General features: G+C 54.8%; 1 protein-coding gene across 3 annotated transcripts in view; it reads left to right on the top strand.

The window, feature by feature from the left end:
• The window catches only part of FOXP4 (forkhead box P4), a 49458-nt gene that overhangs the window by 13512 nt on the left and 8760 nt on the right, over positions 1 to 27186 (top strand). Inside the window, exons 2-12 of one of the 3 annotated variants that reach the window (XM_073225073.1) lie at positions 3536 to 3773; positions 15407 to 15505; positions 21580 to 21702; positions 22266 to 22352; positions 23298 to 23883; positions 23963 to 24155; positions 24424 to 24528; positions 25290 to 25377; positions 26319 to 26402; positions 26538 to 26709; positions 26791 to 26867. In XM_073225073.1, coding sequence (XP_073081174.1) covers positions 3552 to 3773; positions 15407 to 15505; positions 21580 to 21702; positions 22266 to 22352; positions 23298 to 23883; positions 23963 to 24155; positions 24424 to 24528; positions 25290 to 25377; positions 26319 to 26402; positions 26538 to 26709; positions 26791 to 26867 — 1836 coding nt within the window. In that variant the 5' untranslated portion in view covers positions 3536 to 3551. The remainder of the gene's footprint in view (positions 1 to 3535; positions 3774 to 15406; positions 15506 to 21579; positions 21703 to 22265; positions 22353 to 23297; positions 23884 to 23962; positions 24156 to 24423; positions 24529 to 25289; positions 25378 to 26318; positions 26403 to 26537; positions 26710 to 26790; positions 26868 to 27186) is intronic. The other 2 variants (XM_037005127.2, XM_037005126.2) reach the window with 2 other exon arrangements.

The following is a 27186-nucleotide window of genomic DNA, read 5'->3' as shown; positions in this document are numbered from 1 at the left end:
GGGCCTCGATTTTATCAAAACCTAGAAATACCTTCTAATGGCTCCCATGTTACCTGTTGTACAAAGGAAGAAAGAACAACCCTGTGACTTGCCCAGGGTAGCACAGCTGGCCCTGTAAACCAGATGGCCTAATTCCCAGAGCTGCTCTCTCTCTCTTCTGCAGGTGATCCGCTGCCCTTTGCTGAAGAAATGGGTGTCTGGGGGAGGAGTGTGGGGTGGGAGTGAAGGGAGGAGGGGGTTCTTGAAAGGTGCCTCCCGACCCCAGTAGAGGAAGCAACTCAAGTCTACATTGGGTGGAACAGGTGTGACTCAGACCCTCAGTGGCTCCCACCAGCCACTAGAACTCTGTGGCTTTATGTACACATACTGCGCTAGGGAGTTTTATTTTGGGGGCTTCCAAGGCAGAAGAGACCTTCCAGACCCCCTTTCCATGTAGAGATGGGGAAATTGAGTCCCAGAGAAGGAGAAAGGCAAAGGATTCACAGCTGGTTGTGGCTGGGCTCAGGCCACTTGACACCCAGGCTCTTGGTTTCTCCTCGAGCCAGGGTCCTATGGACACTGGCATCATGCCCCCACACCCCACAGCCTTGTAGTTAAAAGGCATGGATAGCAAGACCTGCCTTTAACACCCCATCCCATCCCATCCCTAGCTGGCTGGGCCCCAGGCAGCCAGAGCCTGCTCACCCACCGTGCAGGAACTCCCCAGTGCTATTTCAACACCTGCCGAAAAGGTGGGCAGGAGGCTTAAGGCTCTGGGTGTGCTCATCCTCAGAGGCCAGGTATCCCAGGGCAGAGGAGAGAGTGTGGAGGTGCCCCGCAGTCCTGCAGCTTTGGGCGGGTGTTGGTGGGTGGGTGGGAGCATGGAAGGAGGTGAAAAGCCGGGGAGGGGGCAGAGCATGCCACATGGGAATTAATGCCGTTCATACACCCTGCGGAAATGACTTTTCAAACGCATATAATCTCAAGCATGTAAATGAGAGGCTTGCTTCACCCTGTTTAATATGAATGATCGGCCCTTGAATAGCTATTATTACATGCCACATTGCAGCAATTATGTTGTTCACTGGGTGTCGCTCTGTACCCCCACCCCCATAAAAAGAAAAGAAAAGAAAGACACCTCTGCATCCTCCTTCCTTTTTGCTCCCTTCTTCCAAACTTGCTGGCTGATCCGTAACTTTGTGATGTGCATGTGTGTGAGTATGGGAAGGGGGGCACTCTGCCTTAACTCAGGGGAAGTAACTGCTGGATTCTCTTCTCCTGTGCACACACACACTCCTGAGGCTCAGGTCTTTGTCCCCTGGGGCCCAGGGGTTCTCAGATCTCAGAGAAGCAAGACTTGGAATCAGGGCAGGCAGCTGCTCTCCACCCCCAGCAGGACCAGAGTTGGGGAGAGGGTGAGCAAAGTGAGTTCCTGCTGTCTCCCCATCCCTCTCACGGAGCTGGGGCCAGGCCTGAGTGGGCGAAGGTGCTCGGTAGGCTGCTGGGAGGGATCAGGGTGGGTGGCTGGGGGGAGGGGACCTGAGCCTTGTGCTCTGGTGGGTGGTGGATGGTGCCCATCTCATCCATCATTTGGCAGCCGCTGGCCCTCAGGCTGACACAGCCATTAAGGCCTGAGACCAAGTGCTCAATCTCTTCCAAACCATCACCCCCAACCTCACCCTTGCTCCTGGCCCAGCTCCTGTCAGAACCCAGAAATGGGAACGACAGCTGAAGGGTGGGGGTGGGGAGAGACACGCCCTTGGGAACACACAGCGAAATGCACAAACAGGGACAATCCAGGAGCATAGGGTCACCCCGGAGGCCACACAGATCTACTGGGATAGACACCTAAGAGTCACAGATGGAGAGGGGGCCACAAGGGCAGTGATGTAGCACACCTGTGAACAGGTGAGCTCCCCATGGACCCTTTAGTAGCTCTCTGTCATCATTACCTGCCCCCCATACTCTCACATCTCTCCCAACTCTGCAAATAGAGACAAAAACAGAGCCAGTGATCCATGAGAGTGGGGGGAAAGAGTTCTTTTGGAGTGAAAAGAGAATTTGGGTGCAGGAGGGAAATGCTCTTGGGAGCTGCCACTTGGGGAAGGAACTCAGGGAAATAATTCAGCCTCTTCCAGCAGTTTCTCTAATCTGCTACCTGCAAGGCCCTCATCCACCTTTTGGGTCAGGGAGACCATGTGGTTGGTGGGGTCTGCCTGGGCTAAAAGGGAATCGGGAAGGGGAAAAGAATGCTGGCTAGTTTCCACAGGCCCTGTTAGATGCTCTTGTGGCTTCTGCCGCTTGGTCTCTGTGTGATCTGGGCCCAGTCACTGATCTCTCTGAGGTCAGAGTTTTCAGCCTTACAAGTCAGGCAGATCAAGAAGGGGCTGGTTAGACCTTACTCTGCCAGGTGATTTGTGTGCCTTTTTATTTACCCCTCACATGGATCTAAGAGGCTGGTATTCATCACTTCTACAGACAAGGAAACAGGTTTAGGGAGTCAAAGGTCAGCAGTGGCTACCAGCCATGGCCTGTTTGTCTGAAATCCATGTTCCTCTCAAGAGGTTGTGGCATTAGGGATAGTTGGGGACCCTGCAGACTTGGAGAACAGCTCTGCATACTAAAGGTCCCCCGTACATGTCACAGTCTGTATTGTCCAAGACCCTGTCCTTGAGAGGCATTTGGTGGGGAGAGGGAGGATGGGCACAGGATTCAGACCTTGATTCTTTGCCTTGGGTAAATCCCTTACCCTCACTTTTCCCATCTGTAAAATCAGGATGTTTATAACTCTCATACAGTTTTCTTGAGAAGACACTGTAGAAACAGTAAATAATCGTCTACTTTTGGCCAGGCACTGGACGGAGGGCTTTAGAATGGAAGGTCAGAGAAGTGGGACCACTGGCTACCTTCACTGCACAGCTCCAGGCCCAGCTGAGTGTCTGGTGCCCAGTAGGTGCTGGGCAAATGGCAGCCATTTTTGCTGTGGATGTTGATTACACCCTTTCTCTGAACTGTTGGAGGTCCTATAAGGAGGCTCTGTCCCCCGCCCCCACTCCCGGAACTCTGTATCTACAGGGGAATAAATACAAAGGCCATTACTGGTGGCTTTTTTGGTGGGGGGGAGGGTGGCATTATGGTGGGTCCCAGTGAATACCTCATCTGCTTTTTAAGTCCTTGCAGGGCCCTCCACCACCCATCCCCCTCCCTAAAGCCCTAGCCTGGAGAGGCCAGAACAGGTTTAGGACCACGGAGAGGCGGGGCGAAATCTTAGCCTTGCTCAGATCTCCCAGAAGTCGAGGAAATGTTGGGGAGGGGGGCAGTGGGGCGGCCTCAGCTTCAGTTTGGAGCTGCCCTTACCCAGGCTTAAGGGGAGGGTGACATTCACAGAGGCCACACCCCAAGAGGGGCCCCAGGAGGCGGCCTACAGGAAGTTAAGGAAGAGATGCCCTGAGGATTTGCAGGGGGAGGGAGGTGGTGGTGGTGAGGGGCGTCGGTGCTGCCCTGGGTGGAACCCGGCCTGCCTCAGCCCTCCCCCGTGTCTCTCCACCCACTTCAGGTCCCGTTAGAGCGACATGATGGTGGAATCCGCCTCGGAGACAATCAGGTCGGCTCCGTCTGGTCAGAACGGCGTGGGCAGCATCTCGGGGCAGGCGGATGGCGGCGGTGGCAGCAGCAGCGTCGGGCCCGGGGCTGCGGGCACTGCTGGAGGCGGTGCGGTTAGGGACGCAGTGGCAGGCGCCGACAGCAATGGCGAGATGAGTCCCGCTGAGTTGCTACACTTCCAGCAGCAACAGGTAGGAGCTGGCGCCCCTCCCAGCAACTGTGGAGCCAGAGAGGGGCACAGGGGCACAGCAGGCCTCTACACTCCATCCAGGCAACCTGGGCATTACTGCTCCCTGCCAGGCAGCTGCACTTTTAACAGTGTAGAGAAGGTCCAGCCTCCAGGGTCTCACTTTGCACCCAATCATTCTAGTGGCCACCTGAAGGTAGGGGGAGAGCAGAACTCCCAAGAGGTAAAATTGGAACCGTGGGGATGCTGAAATAATGGGTGGGTGCCTTCGTTCTCCACACTGGCTAAGTGAACAGGGTTAGGGAAGGGAGAGTCTGTTTTGGGTGTGTGCTCTTTGGAGGAGGCTGTGCTCACAGGGGTATCCTCATTTATTTGTATTATAAAACATCCCCCACCTCCATTGCAACCTGGTCCCTGATCCCAGCTGTTAAACGATTAAACTCCCAGGTAGCAAGGGGCAAAGTAGCTGGGAAAAAGGCAAGAGTGGTAGACAGAGGCAGGCCTCCAGTTTAGGGCAGTGTGGGAATCCCTGTCTGCATCCCGCTCCTCTTCCCTCTCCAGCATTCTCACCCTACACTGTAGAGTTCAGGAGTTTGAGACCAGCCTCTCTTGAGGATTGGGAGGCCTTAGGGTGGGGAGCCTGCCTCCTTGGGTTGTGACAGAGCAGGGGCCCCAGGACCCAGCCCCACCTGGGAAAAAGGGAGAATCATGCTTGACAAGTTCAGGAGAACCGGCCCAGCCAGCCCTGGCCTTGGGATTCTCCTTCTTTTATTTGACTCTCAGCAACTGGAATCCCTCCTGGTGGCACTGCCCCTTGGGGGCTCTGCTAGGAATGCGGAAGTCAGGCCCTGCATGCCCCACCCTGGCCTCTGTGCACACAGATGTGGTTCCCCTTGTTACCTTCATACAGTCTCCCAGGTTCACTCTGGGGCTCCTCCCCACACTTGATAGCCCCTGAGGGGCCCTTCTCCTACCACACTTCTTGGAGCCAGAGGTCAGATGGGAAGCAGCACTGCCAGAAGCCAGGCCCCCTGCACTGAGTTGGTCAGCCAGCACTAAAACAGGAATTGAACAAACCTGGGCTAAGCCCCAGCCAGCCCCTTACCAGCAGTGCGACCTTGGCCTTGAGCCATGGCCTCCCAGGCACCTAAAGTACAGGATTGTTAGGATCAAATGCAGTTTGGGTGTGCAGTTCTTGCATGTTTTAGCAGTCAGTGCTGCTGTGAACAGAACTGAGAACTTTCAAAATCATATTCTCTTGCAAATAGTGGAGACTTGAGCTGGAAGAGCCTGTCACCTTTCCCCAGGGAGATGGTCCCTGGGAGTTTGCTGGTAGCATTCCTTTAGCAGGATCTGTGGGGAAGAGGCCCACAGAGTCTATGCCTCTACTGGGGACAAAAGTTTAGAGGGCAAAATTCTGCCCTTTATCAAAATAATAACAAAACACATCCCACCAGAAGTCTCCAAGGCCACCCATTTTGTATGGCCAAGTCCTCCCCTCCTGCATCTTTATGCAGACAGAGCTGTGAAAAGTGTTGAGTGTTGGGCAGGAGGTGAGGGGGAATACCGAAAGTGGAAAGTGTCTTAAGAATCATTTAAACTGAAGAGCAAACACAGATACCTGGATGACTAGCGAGATGTGTGGGGTGGGAAGAGGCAGAACTGTCCGTCCTGATCAGGTTTCTTGGTTCTGCATTGCACACAAGTTGTGTTTTACCATCTATACACCACGTTCCACTTACTCCTGTTTGTTTTGGGGACTATCCCAAAGTCCTGGAAAATCCTATATCTGTTTCACAAATAAACTGGGGTGGAGATTTGGAGGCAGGCAGAGGGCTGTTTTATCCATTTGGGCTCACTATGGGTATAGTGCCTGGGGCCAAGGAAAATATTTGAGACTTAAAAAAGGTTTTGTTGGCTCCAAATTCTGAAAAGAACCCTGCAGACTTAGAATTACAAAATGTTCAATTAAAACTTGAGTCTGTGGGCCATCCTTCCACCCCCAGTAGCTGAGTGAACCTTGTGAGAGAGCTTCAGGGGTAACACTTTCTGGTTTGCCCAACAACAGTGATCCTGACTGTTTGTGGGGTAGAGCAACTATAGGAAAGAGAACCTCGCCCAACGGGTTCCTCTTCCCTCACAGCCCCAACCAGGAAGTCCTTCGAGGAGAAACAGACACACACCTTGCTTTTGTTTGGTGCTGTGAGGCTTTCACTCTGTGTCATTAATCTCCTCACCATCCCAGGCAGATGAGTATTATGGTTCCTATATGGCAGAGGAGAGGGCAGCCCGAGGGGACACTGACTTGTCCAGGTGACCTTTGTAAAGGCTGCAGGTAGACTGCAGGTCTCCCCATTTCTAGTTCGGGGCTCAGGACAGCCTCCTTTTTTTGCTCTACCACACTCAACGCAGTCCCCTGTGGGCAATGGAGGGAGCAAGGCCCCCACTGTAGTAGGTGCTAGAACAGTCATCTGTTGGTGAGCGAATGAGAGCCCTCCAGTCCCAACCTCAAAGCTCTTAAAAGAAAGAAACAGGCAACAGAGCTGCCTGGCCCTAAGTAGCCACTGTAGAGGAAGGAGGTTGGAAGTGGGCCTGAGGGCGCTGCCCTGGACCCTTCTTGGGTCTCCAAGCCCCTGTCCCTCTGTCTGTCTGTCTGTTGGTCCCAGTTCCTATGCTCTGGGTAAACAAGCCCTGGAAATACAGTCTTGGCCTCTGGGAATAATGAGCTGACAGAGAAGAGAGATAAACAGGGCAAGTCAGAAGTCAGGCCCGTGACAGGACTTTAGGCTGAAACCAACAGTGCGGAAGAGGGCTGCCACGTCACTTTGGAACAAGAGCAGGCGCCTGTTTCCATGCAACAGCAGGCCGGCAGCTTGTTTAAACAGAGACGGGTGGGGGTGGGGGTGACATGGCTTGGCTGCCAGGCTCAGTCTGACTAGAGAGAGGGTCCTTGGCTGGCTGCCCCATTTCAGCAGTCCAGACCCCAGCTTCTGGCTCTCCTCACCCAGCCCTCTTACTGGTGATTGACAGAGCCACACCACATCCACTCTGTTCTTAGTGCTTTCTCACCCTCTGATGGAGAAGCTGGTACCCTGAGGACAGGGCGTGGGAAGGGCAGTAGGCCTTGGAGCATACATTCATTCAGCAAACATGCCTTGAACCTTATTTTGCATTGGGCACCCTCCTGCCAGCTGGAGTTGGTAATCCCCAGCTGCTGTTAAATACCCTGGACCCAACAGACATGCCAGCTGCCGTCATCAATCCCCTTCCTTCACCAAGGCAGAGTCTCCTTCCTCATTGTCCCTGCCCTCATATTCTCCCTCTGTGGTGGCTTCTTTCTTTGAAGGTTGCCCTTGCATTTCACGCTAATCTGATTTTACCTGGATGAAAATGTTCTTGTTGTATGGGCTCTCCCTGGGGACTGCACAAATACCGTTTGGGCTCTCTGATGAGGGTGTGGGGAGAGGGGGTTCATGAGGGCTAGGAGAAGTTTGAGCCAGCCTTTGGGAGGTAGAGAGCCTGGGAAGGTGTTGGGGACCAGATTGGGCACTCTGGCCCAGGAGAGCTGGGTGTGGGGCCAGGAGGACTGGGCCAGGTGGGGTAGGGGCTGGCAGAGCTGCAGGCGGAGGCTATACTGAAAGGCGTCCTGGGGCTCCGGAGCCTGCACTCCCATTGTCCTCAGGTTTCGGGGGTGACAGGTCAGTGAGGGTCACGGGAGGGTTGCCTAGCGTCTGGAACTCCCACTGCAGTTGCCATGGCAATGGGGGCCAAATCCCACTCTGTTCACGTCCTGTGAGGAGATTCAAAGGGGCTGGGGGGCTCTGCACATTAATGGGCTTTTAACTCACCCCTCTCCAAAGAGTGGGGGGATATGATCAGGGAGTTGGGTTAGGAGGAATAAAGAATGGATGAGATTTTTGTTTTCCTCCCCCATCTGGCTCTCCTTTGTCCAAGGGGTGGTGGTGGGGCTTCAGAGGTGAATTAGTGCACATATTCCCCTGCCACCTCACACACCCTCAACAGTTGTCTTTTAGTCTTCAGGTTGGGGGCCCAAATTCTCTTTGGGACTCATGCCCTAATTCTTCTCTTTCTTGTCCCACACCTTCTGGATTTTTTGGTAGAATGGTGCCTCCCCAGGAGAGAGGGGAGGAGCCTTAACCCTCTCTTCTTGTACCCCTCCTGGATTACTAAGCCAAAGGTCACCCTGGTTTGTGTCTGCCTCCCGATCCAACCAAAGAAAGGAAGCTGCCCAGGAGAGAGTACAATGAGAAGGGCAGGGAAGGTAGAGGAGAGGGCCCAGGCCCAGCTTTCTTGGGACCAGAAGGAGCCAACCCAGTCTTCACCAGGCTTTCCTTCTGATAGGGAGTGCTGAGACCCTCCTCTATTTCCTCCCTCTCCCCACTTTTTATCCCAGAGTTCTTGTCCTGACTAATAGGACTTTGGGGACAGAGGGGAGAGTCTGGGGAAGCAAGTGTGAATGTTTCCTGTGGGTGAAGAATTGGAGCGGGCAGGCATGCATCCCAGGGCCACCCCTCCATGGGTGCATCCCTCCTAGGGCCCCTTCATTCTAGCAAGCCTCAGTGGGAGGCCTTGGGAAGGGAACTGCATGCCCCCCACCTGATACTACTCTAAACCCCATACTTACAGCCTCTTGCAAAAACTGGCTAGTGTCCGAGTAGTAGCTGAGTTCATGGTGGCTCAGAACCCAGACCTGGGAACAGACCCACTTCCGGAGAACTCTGGAGAGGCGGTGCCAGCTGGCAGGAGCCTCTGGGCACAGTGGGTAGCACAGCCCACAGGGAAGTGCAGCTCCACCACCTGCAGACCACCACTCTGCACTGTTTCAGCCCCAGAAGCCTACTGTCCTCTCCCACCACCCCTGTGGACCTGGGTTTGGCCTGGAGGGCTGGGTGGGTGGCAGCCACAGCCCTGGGTTTGAGGTTTGAGAGTGTCTGCCAGGGACACCGAGAGGGGAGAGAACCGAGGAGCCTCTCAGGGGAGCCTCTTCTCCCTGTCCAGTGCTGTTCTGGTCATTTGCTAATTCCCATCTCCTGGAGGTTGAGAAGCCAGTTCCTTGGGGAGATAGACATTTTCAGGCCACTTGGTGGGGAAGGGGTCCTGACACCGGGCTGTGCACCAGGGCAGTGAGTCTCCCATCCACGTGGGCCTATCTGTGTCTGTGCATTTGCTGGTTTTAATTTTAATGGTTCTAATTTGAGAGTGCGCCAATGTCATTTTTATGAGGTTGGTGTAAAAAAAATTTACAGCCTTTCCAAAAAGCTTTTTTTTTCCAAGGGAAAAAGGTGTAGAATCACTTCGGGGGTTTTATGATCTCTCCCCCATCCTCCTTGCCCCCCTGTCTGTATAATTTCATTTTTATGTCCCTTGATGGAGGACAAAGCCTGGCTGGTGGAGAACCTGGATCTTCCCTGGTTGGGGCCACTGACCTCTGACCCCCTTCCCTCTACTCTCCAGTCCCAGAGGAGTTGTATTCAAGGAGTGGAAGAAGAGGTGTTTTCCTGTTTAATTCAAATCAACAAGTACTTATTAGGCACCTACTGTTCACCAGCAGAAGTTCAGGCATCTCCCGTCAGGGATTATATCACTTTCTGCTTAAAATCCTCCAGCAGTCTTTCCTTAAGTGTAAAAGGAAATAAAAAACCATTGTCCCCACATGCTCTGGCTCCTGGGACTTCCTCTCGGGCCTCTCAACCTGGCCACACTGGCCTTAGTTCATAATGCACCAAGCTTATTCCTACGTCAGGGGTCTTACACCATCTCTTAGTTTTGCCATCAAGACTCTCCTCTGAAAGTGTTGCCCACTTACCCTAAATGTCTCCTTGAGAGGTCTTCCCTGGCCATACAACCCAGATAGCCAGCCAGCCATCCCTTGCACACCACTAACTACCACCTCACAGCCTGCTTGTGTCTTTGTCTTAGTGTCTGCCTCATCCCATTAGAACGTGAGCTCTGTTAACACAAGTACACTGCGTCCCCAGTGACTAGGACAGTGCACTTCATAAATACTTGCTGAATTATTGACAAATGAATAGAGTCATAGTATGGCCCTGGGTGAAGGGCTTTCCTGGGAGTGCTTTTTAGGTTTGGGAAGGCCCCCACCACCACCCAGCACCCTCCCGTGGCCCCTTCCTCTGAATCTGGCCAGTGCCCCCATTTGAGATTATCAAGACAATTTTGATCCCATATTTGCCAGAATTACCTAGATGCAGACAAAAGAAGTTTGGATTTTGTTTATTTTGGCTGCCTTTCACCACAGTCAAATTCACACCAGAATTTGCTAGGGAGTCCTCCACCCTGCCCGCCCAGTCCTGGTTCCTCTTCCTTGTGCAGAGCCCCAAGTCAGCACTAGGATTCAAGTTCTGTTTCTGCCACTGTGTGACTTTGGTTATGTCACCGCCCCGTCTATAAAGTGAACTAGATTAGTGCTTCACAGATCTTTTTAATTGAGATCTACTGTAAGAAACACACTTGACTGGGAGCCCTGACACACAGTTTCATGAAACAAGGCTTATGCTTACTTAGTAACTCTGATGTTTTTCTTTTATATAGGTGTGTGTATTTGTTTGTTTCTGGGGTTTTTTGACCCACCAAATTGATATTATGACCGACTGTTAGATCATGAGACCAGCAAATTGGAGAACAGTACACTAGATACCCCTGACCTACAGCTCACCAGGTCTGTGTGATTCTGCCTCTCCATTCCCAAATTCAGCTCTTCAAGCTTGCCACCCTGAGCACCACATCCCCACCCTTCCTAACATATGCAGAGTAAGGCAGGGACCCCCTGCCGCACAGACCTGGAATCCTCCAGCCTGGAGAGAGAGAAGCAGTAAACAGCTCTGCACCTGGCTTCTATAGAGAGGACTCCTGTCCCTCTGCACTGAATTCTCAGACACAAATGAGGGTGTGGTCTCATCCTGCAGAACAGAGACCTTGCTGCCTCAAGACTTGTTTTTCTTTACATAGCAGCTTCTGCTGCCCTCAGAGCTCTAGCTCATTCCTGTCCATCCCAGCCATCCTCCCTGAATGCCATCCGTTATAAGCCATTTGTTCCTAATTGTGGAGATCCTGCTAATGACTTCTGAATAGGTGATGGGGGGAGGAGAGTTCAGCTTCATTAGCCAGACGGAGTTCTTAGGCTGGGGCATGGGGTAGTGTAGGCTAGAGGAAGGTTTGGTTAGGGAGTCCTTCTGGGTAGCACTGGACAGATGACCAGGAGCTGCCTGGGAAGGTGAAGATTAATAATAATGACAACAGTTAAAGTCCACTAGATGCCAGGCCCTGTGCTAAGCATACCATGTGCATTGCCCCATGCACTCTTATAACTAAAGACAGGGCTATTCCTATTTCACATAGAAAGAAACTGAGGCTCAGAGAGGTGAAGTGACTTACCCAAGGCTACTCAGTACATGGTGGAGCCAGAATTTGGATCCAGATTTCTTTGATCAGAGTCCGTGCACTGATGGACCAGTGCTGCCTTCTTTAGAGGAAAACTAGGCCTTATCCCCAAACCACAGAGCTGGGCATTTGGTTTCCAGTCCAAGGGGTGGAGGAAAGAGGGAACAAAGGCTTAAGAGGCTAAATGGTTTGAAGTTTTCCATTCTGCCCTGAGACCTCCCTCCCTCGCTCCTCCCAGGTTTTCCGTGATGGCTTCTCCTTGGTATGGGATTCCAAATGCCTTTTCCCACCTAAGGCTGTATTTAGGTATCTCTGGCCCCCACGGAAGGGAAACTGAGCGCACCTCTCTCCTGGAGATTCCTTTCTTGGTCTTCTCTCCCCACTCCAACCAGCTTCCCTTCCCCTTCACATATGACAGCTGAAGGCACATAAGACTCAGAAACGCAGAGTCACAGGCCTCACCAGACTCTGCATGAGACCACAAAGGCCCCTCAGTGGGGTGAAGTGGGGCTGAAGTTTGTGGATTCCACTTCCTGGCCATGAAGTCTGTTTCCTTATCTATAATATAGAGACAATGACACTTCTCCAGCCTAGCTCAAGGTTATGAAGCTTCAACTAAATGCTTGAGAACGTCCAAGCACTATACAAATGCTACTAGCTCTTAAACTCTGTGTCAGCCTGTGCCTACCTTGCAGCTCAGCTTAGACTAAAGTGAATCTCACCAGCCTGTCTGGTGTGTGCTGGTGGCTGGGGCCCAGGGCGCCCGGATACATTTGACATCTATGCCTTTAAGGAGGCTATGACCTGGTCGGCATCGTCAGAGAAGTGGGTCCAGATCTGTCAGGGTCAGGGCTGTCATTTCCCACATCTCTTGAAGGTGGGCGGCCAGTGATGAATCAGGCTTAGAGTCAGCAGCCAGTGTAGACACTGACACCTGGTAGATGAGAGTGATGGGTGTGACTTGGATAGGGCTTTAGAAAGTCTTCAACCTAGCTGATTTCTTGGGTGGCCACCCTGGAGAAAGGTGGGCCAGAGGAACCACCAGCTCCCAGAGCACTGTCCCTGGCCAGGGGCAGTGGGAGGATGCGGTCTGGATGTGTAGACGGTGAGGATGGTAGGGGAGAGTGGAGCAGCACTGCAACCCACTGAGCAGTGGAGACATGTCTAGGCCCTCTGGGGAGGGGAGCTTGGACTCCAAGGTCACGGTCTGCCCATCACCCCTACCCCTGGGCACCTACAAGGTGACTTTTAAGTGGTACCTAGATCACCCTAAATTGGGTTAGTGCTGGGCTGTAAGCTGATTACACAAAATGACCCTGAGTTGCCCACTGTCCTCCCCCTCGCCCCCAAGCACAGGGCCTGTAGGTGGCAGGTAGCCATGAACATGCATGAGTGAAGGAGGGAATGCACGAGTGGGAGAAGTGTCTGGAGACATTCAGACCTTGAGGGCCCCTGTGGGCTCCTCCAGCCTCTCCTGCACCTGCCCCGAGAATGGTGTCAAGGTCCCTGGATGCTCTGGGCCACCTCACTCATCTTGGGAGTTGCTGTGCCTGGAGCACTCTCTTTGTCCCGCTGGTGACCTCGCCTTCAGGACTCTGTTGGTGCTGCCACCTTCTCTGGGCTCTGGTGCCAGGCCTCACCTCTGCCCGGTCTCTGACAGGCAGCTGTCATCACAGCACCCAGCCATGAGCCCTGGGGCAGGACCGGGCTCTGTTTCCGTGTGTCCCCTGCAGCCAGCACAGTTCCTGGGACATGGGAGGTGCCCAGCAAAGGGGAAGGAAGGAGTGAGTGGGGCAAGAGTGGGAAGTCAGAGAGGAGCAGCCTAGTGTTTCACCCAGCTCCCTGGCTTCTTTACTAAGGGGATGCATGGGGGTGGCCAGGAGGAAGGGAGGAAGAACCCAGGGTAGGAGGCGGGGCTTGAGGGGAAGTGAAGTGCCTCTCACAGGAATGAGATTGTATGCCAAGTTAATTTTTCCTCTTAATCTTATAATTTCATGCTCCAGGGGGCCACAGAGTAAGAGAGTCAGTCGGGAGTGAATCCAACTCCCTGGGCCATTCCCCCACCTGGCAGAAGACTCCCCCCAGCTTGTTCTGGAAACTCCTCCCCTCCCCACCAGGGGCCTGGGGTGCCTTGTCTCCCCACCCTGACCAGTGTCTCCTTTGGGTCACCTGGGCTGGCCAGCTCCTCAGAGCCATCTTCCTCCCACACCTTGCCCCTGACCTCTGACCCCTCTACCCTACCTCTACCTTAGGAGGACAAAGAGCATTTGTCCAACTCATGTCATTAGACCTGGAGGGGGTTGCTAAAAACAAGGTAGATAGGGGCAGGGGCTCCTTCCTGATGTCTGCCTGTCCACCTCCTTCCCCCTTCTCCTGGCCTCCCCCGCCCCACCCCCCATCTTCCACAGGCTCTGAGACTTTTGACTCAGAAGGTCAGATTTCTGCTTTGTGAAGTGAATCTTGAAAAAGAGAAACCTCAGGCCACTTCAGGTGTGATGTCCAGGGAAAGGGGGTGGGGGGGGCTGTGAGGGGCAGATCATCTGAACCCCAGGTTTGCTGGGGGACATGGTGTGTATTGGGATACCACCCCAAGGGAAGCTAGATCTAAGCCTTGGGAGAGGCTCAGCTTCAGTGATGGTGGTGACCAAGGGCATGGGCGAGGTATGTGCTGGGTACCCAGCGTGCGCCCCCTCAGCGTTGGTAAGTGGCAAGTGAGTATGCACCCATAGTCTACCTCACAAGGCTGTGCCTTGCCCACACTCATGGTGAGGAGGGAAGTCCATGTGAGCACCGACAGGTGTGTGTGGACAGATGTGAGTGAGCCCCAGGTGGGCATGTTTCATTGAATAGGTGCGCTGGGCAGTGGCTGTGCTGGGGAGATGCTCGAGAGGTGAGGGAGAGATTCACAGGAAGGGACAGGAGTGGCCACTTTGAGAATGCCAACTCAGTGCCAAGCATTGATCCTTTCACCCCCCTAGTATTTCAGAGGAGGGTAGTACCCCAGTTTTGCAGATAAGAATCCTGAAGTTCAGAGGTGGAATAACTTACCTAGGTCATCCTGCCAGTAATTGGCACAATTGAGATTCAAACCCAGGTCTTCTGATGCCAGAATCCTGCATCAAAGGCCTGGACGCATTGCTTGGGCTTCTGAGGAATCTGGGGGAAGATAGGTTTTGTGCACTTGGAATGTGGCTTTAGGACAAGGCCCCACATCTCCTGCCTATGAGCCCACCACTGACCTGGAGTAGTGGATGCAGGGCTTGGTTGACCTATGGAAAGCTTCCTGGGCCTCACTCCTGACCCCTCACTCTCCCACCATACCTCTCACTGCCTATCCCTTCCCCTCCCAGGCCCAGTGACTGGCTGGAGTTGCTCTTCCAGCGGACTCCTCATACTTCCCATTCCTATTACCTTGCTGGCTCAGAGTCCAGTCCAAGCCACCATGGCCTCCAAGCCCAGACCACCACAGTGAGGTCAGTGTTACTCCCTGATAGGCCTTCAGGACTTGATCAAATTCTCCCAGTGCCCCCAAGCCCTGTATCCAGACCTCCTGCACCGTGCTCAGACCCTGAGATGACTCCACCCTCATCCCCCTCAGTTTTATATTCTAACTCCAAGTGAATGCTACTCCCTCAGCCCCAAGACCAGCTACCTAGTAAGGCAGATGGCTTCCCAGGATCAGATTCTGGTTCTGCCACCTCCTAGCTGTAGGATCCTGGGCACGTTACTTAACCTTTTGGAGACTCAGTTTCCTTATCTGCAAAATGCAACTGATAATCCCTACCTCACAGCCTCACAGGAGAGAATTAAATGAACTCATGTGCCTGTTACATAGGAGATGCAGGACAAATAATACCTATTATTAGTGCCCTGATTCCACCCACTGTACTTTCTTTCCTCTGAGGTCCTCTTTTTGGCCACTGACCCTTCCATTTGTTGTCCCCATTGAGTCCCAGCAAAACCTCACCAGGTCTAGAATGAGTTCCTACAGACTCTGATCCCTAAACCCGGCAGCTCCTTCTCTGTGACTCCTATCCCCAAGGCCAAAGGGACCCTGTAACCCTCTCCCCCCCCATATGTTCCATCTTACCCTGACGTCCCCTTTGCTGCCCTCAGACTTCCTGAATCCTGGATCCCACATTGATTCACCTCCCGCCTGGTCCTTTCAGGGCGTTGTTGGAGCAGGCAGGCCCTGCACTGACTGGCCCTATCTTGCAGGCTCTCCAGGTGGCCAGGCAGTTCCTGCTGCAGCAGGCCTCGGGCCTGAGCTCCCCTGGCAACAGTGACAGCAAGCAGTCGGCCTCAGCCGCTGTGCAGGTAAGGAGGATGGTACTGGGTTGAGGCTAGATGGGGAGGGTGGGCTTGGCACAGAGGGTGGAGAAAGGGCCATTTGTAGAATTGCTCTTGCCAGTCCCCAGTGTCAGAAGTAGGCAGCTTTCCAAAGGAAATGCAGTCACTGCAAGGGTGGGGTGAAGAAACTGTACCCCCTCTTGTCTCCACCTGATCACCCAGGCCTTCCTTTGCTTAGCCCCTTTGTCCTTGTCACTTGAGAGATCTGTCTGCCTCAGCTACCCCTTTCCCTCCCTGCTCGCTTCCCCTCCCAGGCTCAGCCCTCAGGGTCTCTTCTCCAGGTCACTTCTCAGGTTTCAGTTTCTCCATCCCTGGGGGTCACCCAGGCTGTCCCAGCCCTCCCCACCCAGGCTCCCTCTATTGCTGAGGCCACCGTGTGCCCCCTCCCTTATCTCTCACCCACCAACTCGCTCTCTCCAAGTTTCCTGTCTCTTGATGTTTCTCTGTCTCTTTTGTTTTCCTTTGCACAATCTGCCCTTTCCCTCCTCCCTTCCTGCAGCTTGCCAGCCCATCTGGCTGGCGGTGGGGAGGGGACCTGTGGGGGGCATCCGGGTAAGCCCAGCCTTATGTTTACCTTTTGTGTCACAAAGAACTTGGTAGAATCGAGGTCTGAGTTGGGGTGGGTCACCAGTCGGGCAGCCTGATCCCCTCCCTTTCCCCTTCCCCCTCTTCCCCACCCCTTCTGCCCAGCAGCCCAGCCCCCTGCTCCCCACCCCTCCCACCATGCTGGAGGCTTGGAATTGGGGAAAGGATTAAGAGGGCCTTTGAAAGGAAGTTTATCTGGTAGGAAGGGTAGCGCCATCCCGAGCTTCAGGCTCTGGAGTTTGGGGGGTGGGAAAAAGACCCAGAACTAGGCTTTGTCCTGAGGAAGATTCCTGTGCTCTGAGGAGGGAGCTGGGTTTTTGTACAATGAGCTTACTTAGGGAAAGTGCTTTGAAGAAGTTCAAGGTTACAGACAATTGTGAGGCCTTAGCAATAGCCTTCTTTTAAAGGTCTTGTACCTAATGAGAAGAGCCATCAACGGGGAGGAGTTGGGCAAAAAGGGGTAGTGGCCCTTGGGGGATGGAGGACAAAATCTGGAAGATCAGTAATGGGAAAGCTAGAAAGTTCTCATACTGGAATGATACAGAAGATTCTTTCATGGAGTGGCAGGAATGGGTCTCTTTGAATTAGGGACCCCCACACACACTCATACTCCGTGGGTCTAAAGTGTCCCCTGCCTACTGTTCTGAATCCTCCCCACCCTGGGCCCAGCCTAGTACAAGGCTGGGGAACATAAATGTTCCCCCAAACCAGAAAGGGCCTGCTGACTCATGGCAAAAGGGAAGGAACTTGGTGGTAATTGGAGGGAACCAGGTTAGGCACCAGGAAGGCCGCTGCAGCTGGGTGTGAGGGGTAGGAGATCTAACATAATTGAGAGGGGAAGGGAGGCTATGGGGTCTTCCTTTGCATGCCCCTCCCCCCAAATGAGATCCATCCCTGGGTAGCTGGGAATGAGAGACAAGAGAAACAGATAAAATGATCCTTTCACAAGCCTTCTGTCTCCTGGCCTCCTCACCTCCAATGGTTGATTGACTCATTCATTCATCAGATAGTGACTTGGTACTTCTAAGCCATCAAGTAACATTTACAGAAAGCTTACCAGGGGCAGGCTGCTAAGTGCTTGACCAGTGTCATCTGGTTCTAACCTCACAGACCTATGCGATAGATGCTTCTGTTAGCCTAATCTTGCAGCTGAGGAAACAGGCCCAGGGAGGCTAAGTAACTTGTCCAGTCACACAGCTAATAAGGGGCAGAGTCTGGATTTAAACCCAAACAACTGGCTCCAGAACTCACACTTTAATGCCTACCCTGTGATGCTGCTGCTAGCACAGATGGACACCAGTAGTCCCCAGCAGATCCCTGGCCAGGTGATTCTCTGGGTCCAGGGAGAAGGGGCTTCTTGGGGCCATGTCAGAACTTCCCCAGGAGCCTAGAGCCCCAGCTGTGGCCCCTCCTCCTCCAACCCAAGATACCATCCCTGCTCCTCACCCCCACCCTCACCTTCACAACCTCTAAGGAGGTTCAGCCTCTGTCCCTGAGTGGACAGGGCCTGGGAAGAGCTTTCCTGTGAGGTCAGGCTGGTGGGAAGATAGGGAAAGGAAGTCAAAAAGTGTATTTTGTTCATTTGGAGCCTGAGTAAAATGGGTGATGAAGGGAGTCAGTGGCAGCGCGCTTCCCAGTAGCCCCACATGATGTGGCTCTTCTCCCCAACTCGAGACAGCATTGCCTGCTCACCGTGTGTATCATCCCTCTCCCACAGCCAGATTCAAAAGAGTTTCTAAAACCTTATTAGGTCTCCAGCTCCAGCCGAGAATGCCAGGCCTGGGCCCCAGGCAGGGAGAGGAAAATCATAGAAGGCAGCACAGGGACCTGGGAGGGATTTTTTGGAGGGAGTGGGGGGGTTAGTGGCTACAGGCCCTTTAACTCTGCCCAGCCCTTGTCTCATCTTCTGGGTACCCCCTTCCCATCCCCAAGGCTTACCCTTCTGGCATTTCTACAAGTTCTTCTTAGTGTCCCACTACTATTTTTCCTGTTCCATCACCAGCCCAGAACTAGTCTGACGACTTCCTTCTGGTCATTTGCAAGGAAGTCTAACCTAACTAAGCTCTGGCCCGGTCTCCCCACTCACCCAGGGATCCCAAATCCTATACTTAAGAGGTTGAATTTGGGTCCTTGATTCTGGCACCAAATCACATCCATCCCAATGCTCAGCCCTCAAATAAGCTTCCTCTAAGTCAGGAACCATGCCTGCTCCTCCCAGTCAGGCCACCCAGCCCAGCATACTGTATTCGTGGTGGACAGAGGACCCAGAGGCCTGAACAGGGTTCCTGAGGGAGGGGCTGGAGGCAGCTGTCAGCATTGAGCCCAGGGTTCACACTGTCAAGGCTTTAGTAAGCATGTAGCTGCCCTGGCTGCTCTCCAGATGGTGACTCACAGGCCTTGCTAAGCTGACAAACTGACAGTGCCCATCCTGACACATCATCCTATCCTGGTGAGGGGTCAGCAGGGACACCAGGGGAGGTCCAACTCAATTCTCAGAACCTCAAAGGGTGTGGGGGGAGGTGGATGGGGTCAGCCAGCTCAGGAGATCAGCGTGTGGCAGCCACCTCACTGACCTTTCTTGGCGCACTCCACCTTAGAGACAAGTGCACACAAGGTAATCTGTCCACAGCTACCTCTCCAGCCAGCTGTTCGGCCAACTGGCTGGCATTGGCTGGAATGGCAGGGGCCCGGGGGCCTTCCAAAGTTATCTCTTCCATTCCCCTGCCTTCAAGTAGGAAAGCCCCAGGGAAGGAAATGCCACATCCTTTCTTGCATGCCACTCCGCAGTGACTCATAGCCCTAGTGCCTGGAAAGATCTGGTGTCTGGTGCCATTTTCCCTGCCACTGGCTATGTCCATCTCCTTGCTTTGACTAGAATCAGGCCCAGTGTGTTGGCCCTCAGTGACCTTCCCTTGTGGTACCCTCTGGGGCTCCTGGCATGTCCAAGGTGCAGTAGTGGAGAAGAGAAAGAAAAAGGAGAATAGAAAAGGGGGGAAAGAAGAAATCAGAATGTCATAAAAAGTTATTTTCTTTACATGTGCATAGAATTTAATGGCATACAAACTGCTATCTCTTATTCCTTATCCCCTTGTCCTTTTGAGGGCAAGGCAAGTTACGAAACTTCTCAAGGCCTCAGTTTTTGCATCTGTAAAATCATAAGGATGGTTATACTTTCCCCCAGGGTTGCTGTGAAGATTCAGAGATAATACACATAAAGGGCTTAGCCAAATGCCTGGCACATAATTAGCAGTTGACAACATCATCTTGTGTAGTCCCAGGAAGCAGGGGGACACATGTTCCCGATCCCGCTTAGTGGATGGAGAAGGTGAGGCTTGGTGATTTCAAAGAGTAGTCAGTGTCGGGGGCAAGAACCTAGGTCACCTGACTCGGAACTCCAGGACTCTGAGGTCAGCACCACCATCGTGGATGCCCCTCACCCCCAGGAGGAAAGAAAGGACAGTGGCGCAGCTGCCTGGGGGCACCCAACAACTGGCTGGCTCGAGGAAGGTGGGTCTGTGCCCTTGTCTGCTTTCTACCCAGGCACCCCCGAGTGAGGGGTGGGAGGCCCCTGCAGCCTGGCTTCCAGTCGCCCTGGAGTACAGTTGTAAAGGGGAGATAGGCCCCTGGGATCTCCAGCTTCGTCAGCCTGTTCAGCTCCCCGGATGGTTGAGTGTCTACACAGTCCCTCACCCTTCTTAAGACCTGCTCTGGGGAGAGATGTGGAAACACCACACAGGTGCAGCTTAAGGCTCCTTGTTAGAGGCCCCTGGGAGTTTTCATTCACACAGGACCTCCACAGCTCAAAAGCTAGGTTGTGCTTCTCCCAGGGACATTTGCACAGAGATGGTGGGGGTAAAGGAGGAAAGCCCAGAGCAGGGGCTCAGCTGCTAGCTAACAGAGTGGGGTGGGGACTGTGTGAGGAGTTAGGGGCAGTGGGACTTGCCCACGTCCCTGCTCCTGCTTCCTTTCCTCCCTTGCTCCTCTGCCTGGGGATTCTCTAATTGGTGGCTTGAGGCTGAGTCTTGCCCCTGTCAGGGATAGGAAGGGAACTGACTTCTCTCCTGCCCCACCCATGGGGCTAGGGGGAGGTGATGAGGGCCATGAGTCCCTTGGGGATATAACCTGTCATGTCGTGCCCAGGACGAGTCCCTGCAGGATACTCCTCCCTGCCTGGGTTGCCCACAACCCTCCCTCCTCACCTCAGCACTGGCAGAGGGGCCTCTGATCTGCTAGGGAAGGTGTTTCAGCTCAGGGCAGCATAACCTTAGTGTGTACCTGCTGTGTGCTGGGCGTTCAGCTCAGGCATGGGAGTGAAAGCGGAGATAGAAGACCTGTGCCTGCACAGAGTGGTGGGGGTGGCAGCTAGCCCATCAGGGCACCTGTCCTGCTGTCTGTCCTGCTGGAACAGCAGGACGAGGCAGTGTTGCAACTTGGGCCTCTGTGGCTATGATGCACATGCTTGCGGGTGTCAAGGGTGGGGGAGGTGAGACAATAATGATGGTGTTGCTCCTCCCTGACCCTGTGGCCTGCAGTTAAGATTCCCGGGGCCTCCTGTAGAGGCCTAACCCAGGACAAGGGACAGAAAACTGCTCTGCTTCGAGAAATCCTCCGTTGTAGCTGGAAGGAGTCCTCTTGCAGTCCAATCCCTGTTTTATGTTTGTGGAACCTGATACCCCAGAGAATGGCAAGTGACTTTGGGAGGTCACATAGCAAGTTCAGTGCAGAGCTAGGGTAGGAGCCTGCCTCCTAAGTCCCTGCCTGGTGTTCTCCCACCATCCCACACCCCGCTTTGGTATAACTGTGTACACACACACACACACACACACCGCTTTGATATAACTGTGTATACGCGGCGCGCGCGCGGCACCAGCAGTACTCCTGGGCTTCAGCACTGGGCCACTGCATGTCCTTCTACTAGACAGGTGTGCTGGGTATGTGATGTGTATGAGACTGGGGTTAAAGTTTAGGTCCTCATTCTGAGTCCTTCCCTTGTTTGCAGATTGCCCTTCTGGCCAAACCCACCTTGTCGATCACGTTCTCAGAGTAGATTGAACAGGAATTGGGAATGGCTGGGTGCTGCCCCTCCCCATTACTGAGGGAGAAATCCTCCAAACCATGGGTTCTGCTGACTGGTGTCACTAGGGTCTAATCTTCCTTCACCACAGAGAGTGCATTCTATAATAATAGCCAACCCTTATGAGCACTTGCTGTATGCATGCTCTTAAGTGTGAACTCATTAATCCTCATGAGAACCTTCAGAGATAGGCATTGTTGCTGCTTCCATTTCACAGTTAAGAAAACAGAACAGAGAGGCAAGTCACTTGTCCAAAGACACGCAGCTAGTATATGGCAGAGCCAAAATTTGAACCCAGGCCAGAGCCACTCTTCTGCACTGTGCGTGGGGCCCTGGGTGGGTGGGGTCAAGGTGTGTAGGCTAATGGGGCCACATCCCATAGGTGCCTGTGTCAGTGGCCATGATGTCGCCCCAGATGCTCACCCCCCAGCAGATGCAGCAGATCCTGTCACCCCCACAGCTGCAGGCCTTGCTCCAGCAGCAGCAAGCACTCATGCTCCAGCAGGTGAGTCTGGCTTGAGGGCAGCTGGGAAGTCAGGGAGAAGAGGGCTGGGTGGGTAGGCACTGGCCTGCCACCTTCCACCTGTTTATGCCAACATCACTGAGGGCCCCAGTACACCAGTCTCTCTGGTGGCAGAAACCAGAGAGACTGCTCAAGCCAGGCTGATCTGCATTCCTCCTGGGCAGCTGGGGAGAGGTCAGAGGTCAGGCTCTCCTTACTCCTGCACAAGTGCTAGGCCCACCTGTCTTTCGAGAACCTCAAGGAAGGGCAAAGTACTGGAATATACTGGCATCTATTCAGGAGACCTCCCAAGAGGCAGGGAGGGCTCCAAGCTGTGGATGAAGGCCCCCTCTCCCCCTTCCATTCCCTCCCCATCCAGGCCCCACTGGGGACCCGCTCTCAGAGCAGACTGGGGACAGCAGCTATCTCCAGGCCACCTGTTACACCTCCCCAGAGAGACTCCCCACTCCTGCCTCCAGGAGCCCAGTCAAGACAGGCCTGGGGCTGCTCTGGGGTCAGCAGTCCCCTATCCATGGTAACCCACTCCTACCCCTGCTGCCTCCCAGCTGCAGGAGTATTACAAGAAGCAGCAAGAGCAACTCCACTTACAGCTTCTCACCCAACAGCAGGCTGGCAAGCAGCAACCCAAAGAGGTAAGGGCTTAGGCAGGCCCAGATGTGCCCCTCAAAGAACTCCCCTCCCCTGCAGTCGCAGCTCTCTTTCTGGCCACAGGCTGGGAGTCCCACAGCGGTCAGGAGAGAAGTACCTTGTGGGAATAGTAGAAAAACCAGGAAAGGCTTGGGGAGGGAAATGGGGCATGGGGGGATGGGAATAGGGACCCACATTTTTCCATCTCCCCTCAACCCAATCAGCCCTTCTCATCTTGCCTTGTGTTGTTGGGTTACAGAGAGATGAGCCTGGTGTTGTCTCTGCACATGTGTATGTAGATGTGTATGTGCAAGTGTTGATGGTCCTTGCTTATGACCAAGCTGCCTCTGCCTCTCAGAGCTTCCACTCTGGTCCTCAGAATCTTGAAGTTCCTACACAAATGACTCACCTATATCTGCCCCAGCCCTGCCCCATCAGGGCCACAGTGCCCCCTGAGCTTCTAGACCAGGCCCTTATGCACCCTCACATCAAGTCCCAGATAGCCCCCCACCCCACCCCACCCCCTGTTGCTGGCCAAACCACAGCCAAGCTCCGAGTTGCCTCTTCCCAGAAGGCTGCCCTGCTGACGCCCAGTCATTCCCCAGTGCCCTCAGCTTCCCCCTCTGCATTATCTCTAGGCTAGGGTTGTTGAGTAGCCAGCCTGCCACTGCACCCCCAGGGCAGGCAGGCAGAGAAGTCCCTGTCTCCCAAACACCCCAGACAGGCTTGGCTCCTGGGGCTCAGAAAAGACTTGCTGACAGCCTTACTTGTGAGTGCCTGTGTCAGGAACTGAACTGGGGGGGTTGGGGGGGGTAGGAACAGAGCATGCATGCAACGTAGAACGAGAAGAGAGTAAGTGCGCGTGCACCTGGGCAGTAGAAGGTGACTGTGTACTGGGCCTGGGTCCTTGACCAAAGCCCCGTCGGACTCCTTGATTCTCTGTATCTAAGAAACCAGGGAGGGGAGGAGTCCCCCTCCTCAGAGCGGAAGGGGGGCACCAGGGCATGTGGGAAGGGTGCCCGCCTGGCGGGAGTGGCCCCCGGCGTCTGACAGGCTCATCGATCATTGTGATGAGAGCCCCCCTTGCAGGCGAGCACAGCTGCCGTGCGGGGAGCTGCAGCCTGGAAGCAGGGAGGCGGGAGTGGGGAGGGCTTCGTGCCGCGCCTGTGTCTGGCTGTGTGCGCGCTTGCGTGCGTGCATGCGTGTGTGCATGCGTGTGTTTACCGCGAGGAGGCATGCAGCCCTATGGCAGCTGGGCCGGGAGCAGAGAGGCTGCAGCCGCGGACACCGCGACAGCTCCTGGCGACCGGCCCTGGGAGGGGGTGGCCGCGGCGTGGGGGCCCAGCAGCACGGCTGAGGCCGAGGCTGAGGGCGCTCCTCCGGGCCACCCCCCGCGGGCCCCCCGGCAGGCCCTGGGGAACAAGCAGCTGGCCTTCCAGCAGCAGCTCCTGCAGATGCAGCATCTGCAGCAGCAGCGAGTGCTCGGCCTGCAGAGACCCGCGCTGGTGAGCCTGCCGCCTGCGCCACCGCCGCCAGGTGAGTGCACTGCCTGGGACGGGGCTGTGCGCGCGAGTCCCCTTCCCCTTCTCCTGCAGCGCCACCCTGTGCCCCGCAGACCTGCCGCCGCTCTGGAAGGGCGAGGCCCCCGGGCAGCCCCCCGACGACTGCGTCAAGCAGGAGGGCCTGGACCTCGCGGGCGCGGCCGCCTCCGCTACCTCGTTCACCGCCGCCCCCAAAGTCTCACCGCCCCTGTCCCACCACGCCCTGCCCAACGGACAGCCCACTGTGCCCACGCCTCGGAGAGACAGGTAGGGGCCTGGGCGGGAGGGATGCTGCAGACTCTCCTGGACACACGACCCTGAGGGACGGCACCCAGGCCAGCGGCGTGGGCTGCGGGGAGGAATGTGCGGGCCCAGAAGTTGACCCTTTCCCAGGGCACATAAAACTCTGCTTAGCCTCTGGGAGGCTGGAGTTAGGAACAGAGATATCGCCAGCCTGGGAGCTGGGTCTGAGCTGGACCCCGGGCTGCTGGGGTCTTCAGGGTCCCTGACCTCTGCCTCCCTCCTGTCCTCCTAGCTCCTCCCACGAGGAGACGCCCAGCTCCCACCCCCTCTATGGACACGGCGAGTGCAAGTGGCCAGGCTGTGAGACCCTGTGTGAAGACCTGGGCCAGTTTATCAAGTATGTATCACCCTACTCTCCTTTCTCCCCAGCAGCCTTTCCATGGGGCCCCTTGCCCCCAAGCGTGCTATCTAGCTTGTCACTTCTTGGGCCTTCAGCTACCAGCTGTCCTGATGTCCTCACCCTGCTGGGGCCTACTTCCTCCCTGCCCCCATCAGCCCCCTGATGACTCCTACCCCTCCCCAGTCTGTATCCTGGGCCTGCAGCCTCCTGTGCTCCCCAGCCTCAGGCTGCCGGAGCCCAGTAGGGTGGGGGGGTGTAAGGACAAGGGTATGAGTCCCCCCACCGCCCTCCCAGCTTCCCCCAGACTCAGCCCCAGAGAATGATGGCCTAGTGACAGCCCTGAGGCCTGTGGACAGGCAGGGCAGGCGGCGGACAGGCGGCTGGCAGCAGTCGGCCAGCTGCCACAGCCGTGCCAGGCTCTGTCACTGACTGATTAACTCCACTGTCTCCCAGACCCTTGCAGCATCAGGGTCAAACAAATTGTTTTCACGCTTCGTCAGAGGTTTACTTAATTAGTTCATTTGCAATTAGATCTCTCTAGCTGGGATTTTAGCAAAGACATCAGAGGAGGCTGACAAGAAGAAGGCTTCCTTCAGTGCCCCGTTGCCCCGTAATTTTTTTTCCACCTCTTTCCCATTGTATCTCTTGGCCTGTCTGCTTTCTGGGCCATGGGTGGGATTCAAGGATGGGAGGGGAGGGTGGTGATAGCAGGAAAACCAGAACCATCTTTCTCTTCCATGCCCCTTCTCCCTCTTAAGACACCTCAACACAGAGCATGCCCTGGACGACCGGAGCACAGCCCAGTGCCGCGTGCAGATGCAGGTGGTGCAACAGCTGGAGATCCAGGTGTGGCCCCGGCCTTGCCCCAGCGTGGCACTGACTTCCCAGGAGGGCTTAGAGGGCCTCACGGAAGGATCATCTTATGTTCTCTAGGTCCTGATAACCACGGCTGTGAGGGGAGGGCAGCTGGTTTCTGGGGGGGTAAACCAAGGTTGGGGGAGTCACACTAACAAAAACAAGAATAATATTAAAAGTTAACATTGAGCACCCACTTGGTGCTATGCTAAATATGTATATAACTCAAGGAGTCCTCTGAGCAACCTTATATGGTGGGTCCTGTTATCCCCGCTTTACAGATACAGGAAATGGGCACAGAGAGGTGAAGCAACTCACCTCTGGCCACTCAGCTAGTGGCAGAGTGGGGATCAGAACCTAGGCAGCCTGGCTGCCATGTCTGTGCTCTAGCAGAGTACTCTGGGGGCTACTTAGACCGTCCATCAGGCAGCCAGTCAACTTTGCTCATTTACCTCTGGCACCTAGCAGAGTGCCCGGCCGTGAGGGTAGTTGTGAAAGATCTGTTGAATTTACTAATGTGGGTGAAAAAGTCATTCATTCATTTCTTCATCTCCATTCAGTGTGTGAAGATCCTCACACAAGTGCCACTGAACCTGGTGGTGGTCCACTACAACCTCTGCTCTCCCCAGGCAGAAAAATTTGTGCTCTTAGGAAGAAGGCCCCTGAATTATAGTTGCAGTGATGAGCTCAAGCCTGGGATTCACTGTCTGGAGGAGAAGGGGAAGGGCTTCACAGAGCAGGCAGCACCCCCATTCCTGGCCTTCAGGGTATGGGGGGTCAGTGGGGCAGCACAGAGCTGAGGCCTTCCAGGAGCAGGGGACAGAGGGAGCCAGGATGCTGAGGAATAGGGGCTTTCTGGGGTACCTGGTGGGATGTGGAGGAGGAAGAGGTGTACTGGGCACAGCTCCTGCCCACCTCCTGTGTCCCCACAGCTTGCCAAGGAGAGCGAGCGGCTGCAGGCCATGATGGCCCATCTGCACATGCGGCCTTCTGAGCCCAAGCCTTTCAGCCAGCCAGTGAGTGACTCTCCCTGCCCTGCGGCCCTCCCAGAACCCCTCCGTGACCGCTGGAACCCTCACCCTTGGTGCTGGTCTCAGCACCCTCCCCATTGCTCACAGCTGAACCCGGTCCCTGGCTCCTTATTCTCCAAGGTGACCGTCTCCACGGCAGACTCGTTCCCAGATGGTCTTGTGCACCCCCCCACCTCGGCTGCTGCCCCTGTCACCCCCCTAAGGCCCCCTGGCCTTGGCTCTGCCTCCCTGCATAGCGGGGGTCCTGCCCGCCGGAGGAGCAGCGACAAGTTCTGCTCCCCCATCTCCTCAGGTAATGGCCCCAGGGAAGGGACCTTTTTCCCCAGGCTGGGCCCCCCACTTGGCTGCCTCATCCTCTGCCTGTCTTCCCCAGAGCTGGCCCAGAATCATGAGTTCTACAAGAATGCTGACGTCAGGCCCCCCTTCACCTATGCCTCCCTCATCCGCCAGGTGAGCCTAGAAAGTAATGGAGTGGCTGGGTAATAGCCCTCACTGCACCCCTGCCCAGGGTTCCAGCCTCCAGGAGGATCCTGAGGCCAGAATACATAACTTCCCTCACATCGGGTCTTCTTCTACCCACACACATGTCTCCCTTCTCTGCTATATGTGGTGTCTCCTGCAGGCTTCCTCTCAGTCCGCCTGCTGGTCACAGAGATGTGCCCCTGGGCACCTGTTAAGTGTTTTGCTACTCACACCCACAGTGTCATTCATTCCCTTCTTTCCATGTTCGTAATTCCCACAAGACTATTGTCTGATAGATTTAACAGTA

This window comes from Manis javanica, chromosome 16, assembly GCF_040802235.1.
Source record: "Manis javanica isolate MJ-LG chromosome 16, MJ_LKY, whole genome shotgun sequence".
Taxonomy (NCBI): Eukaryota; Metazoa; Chordata; class Mammalia; order Pholidota; family Manidae; genus Manis; species Manis javanica.
This window is presented reverse-complemented; position numbering and strand designations above follow the sequence as displayed.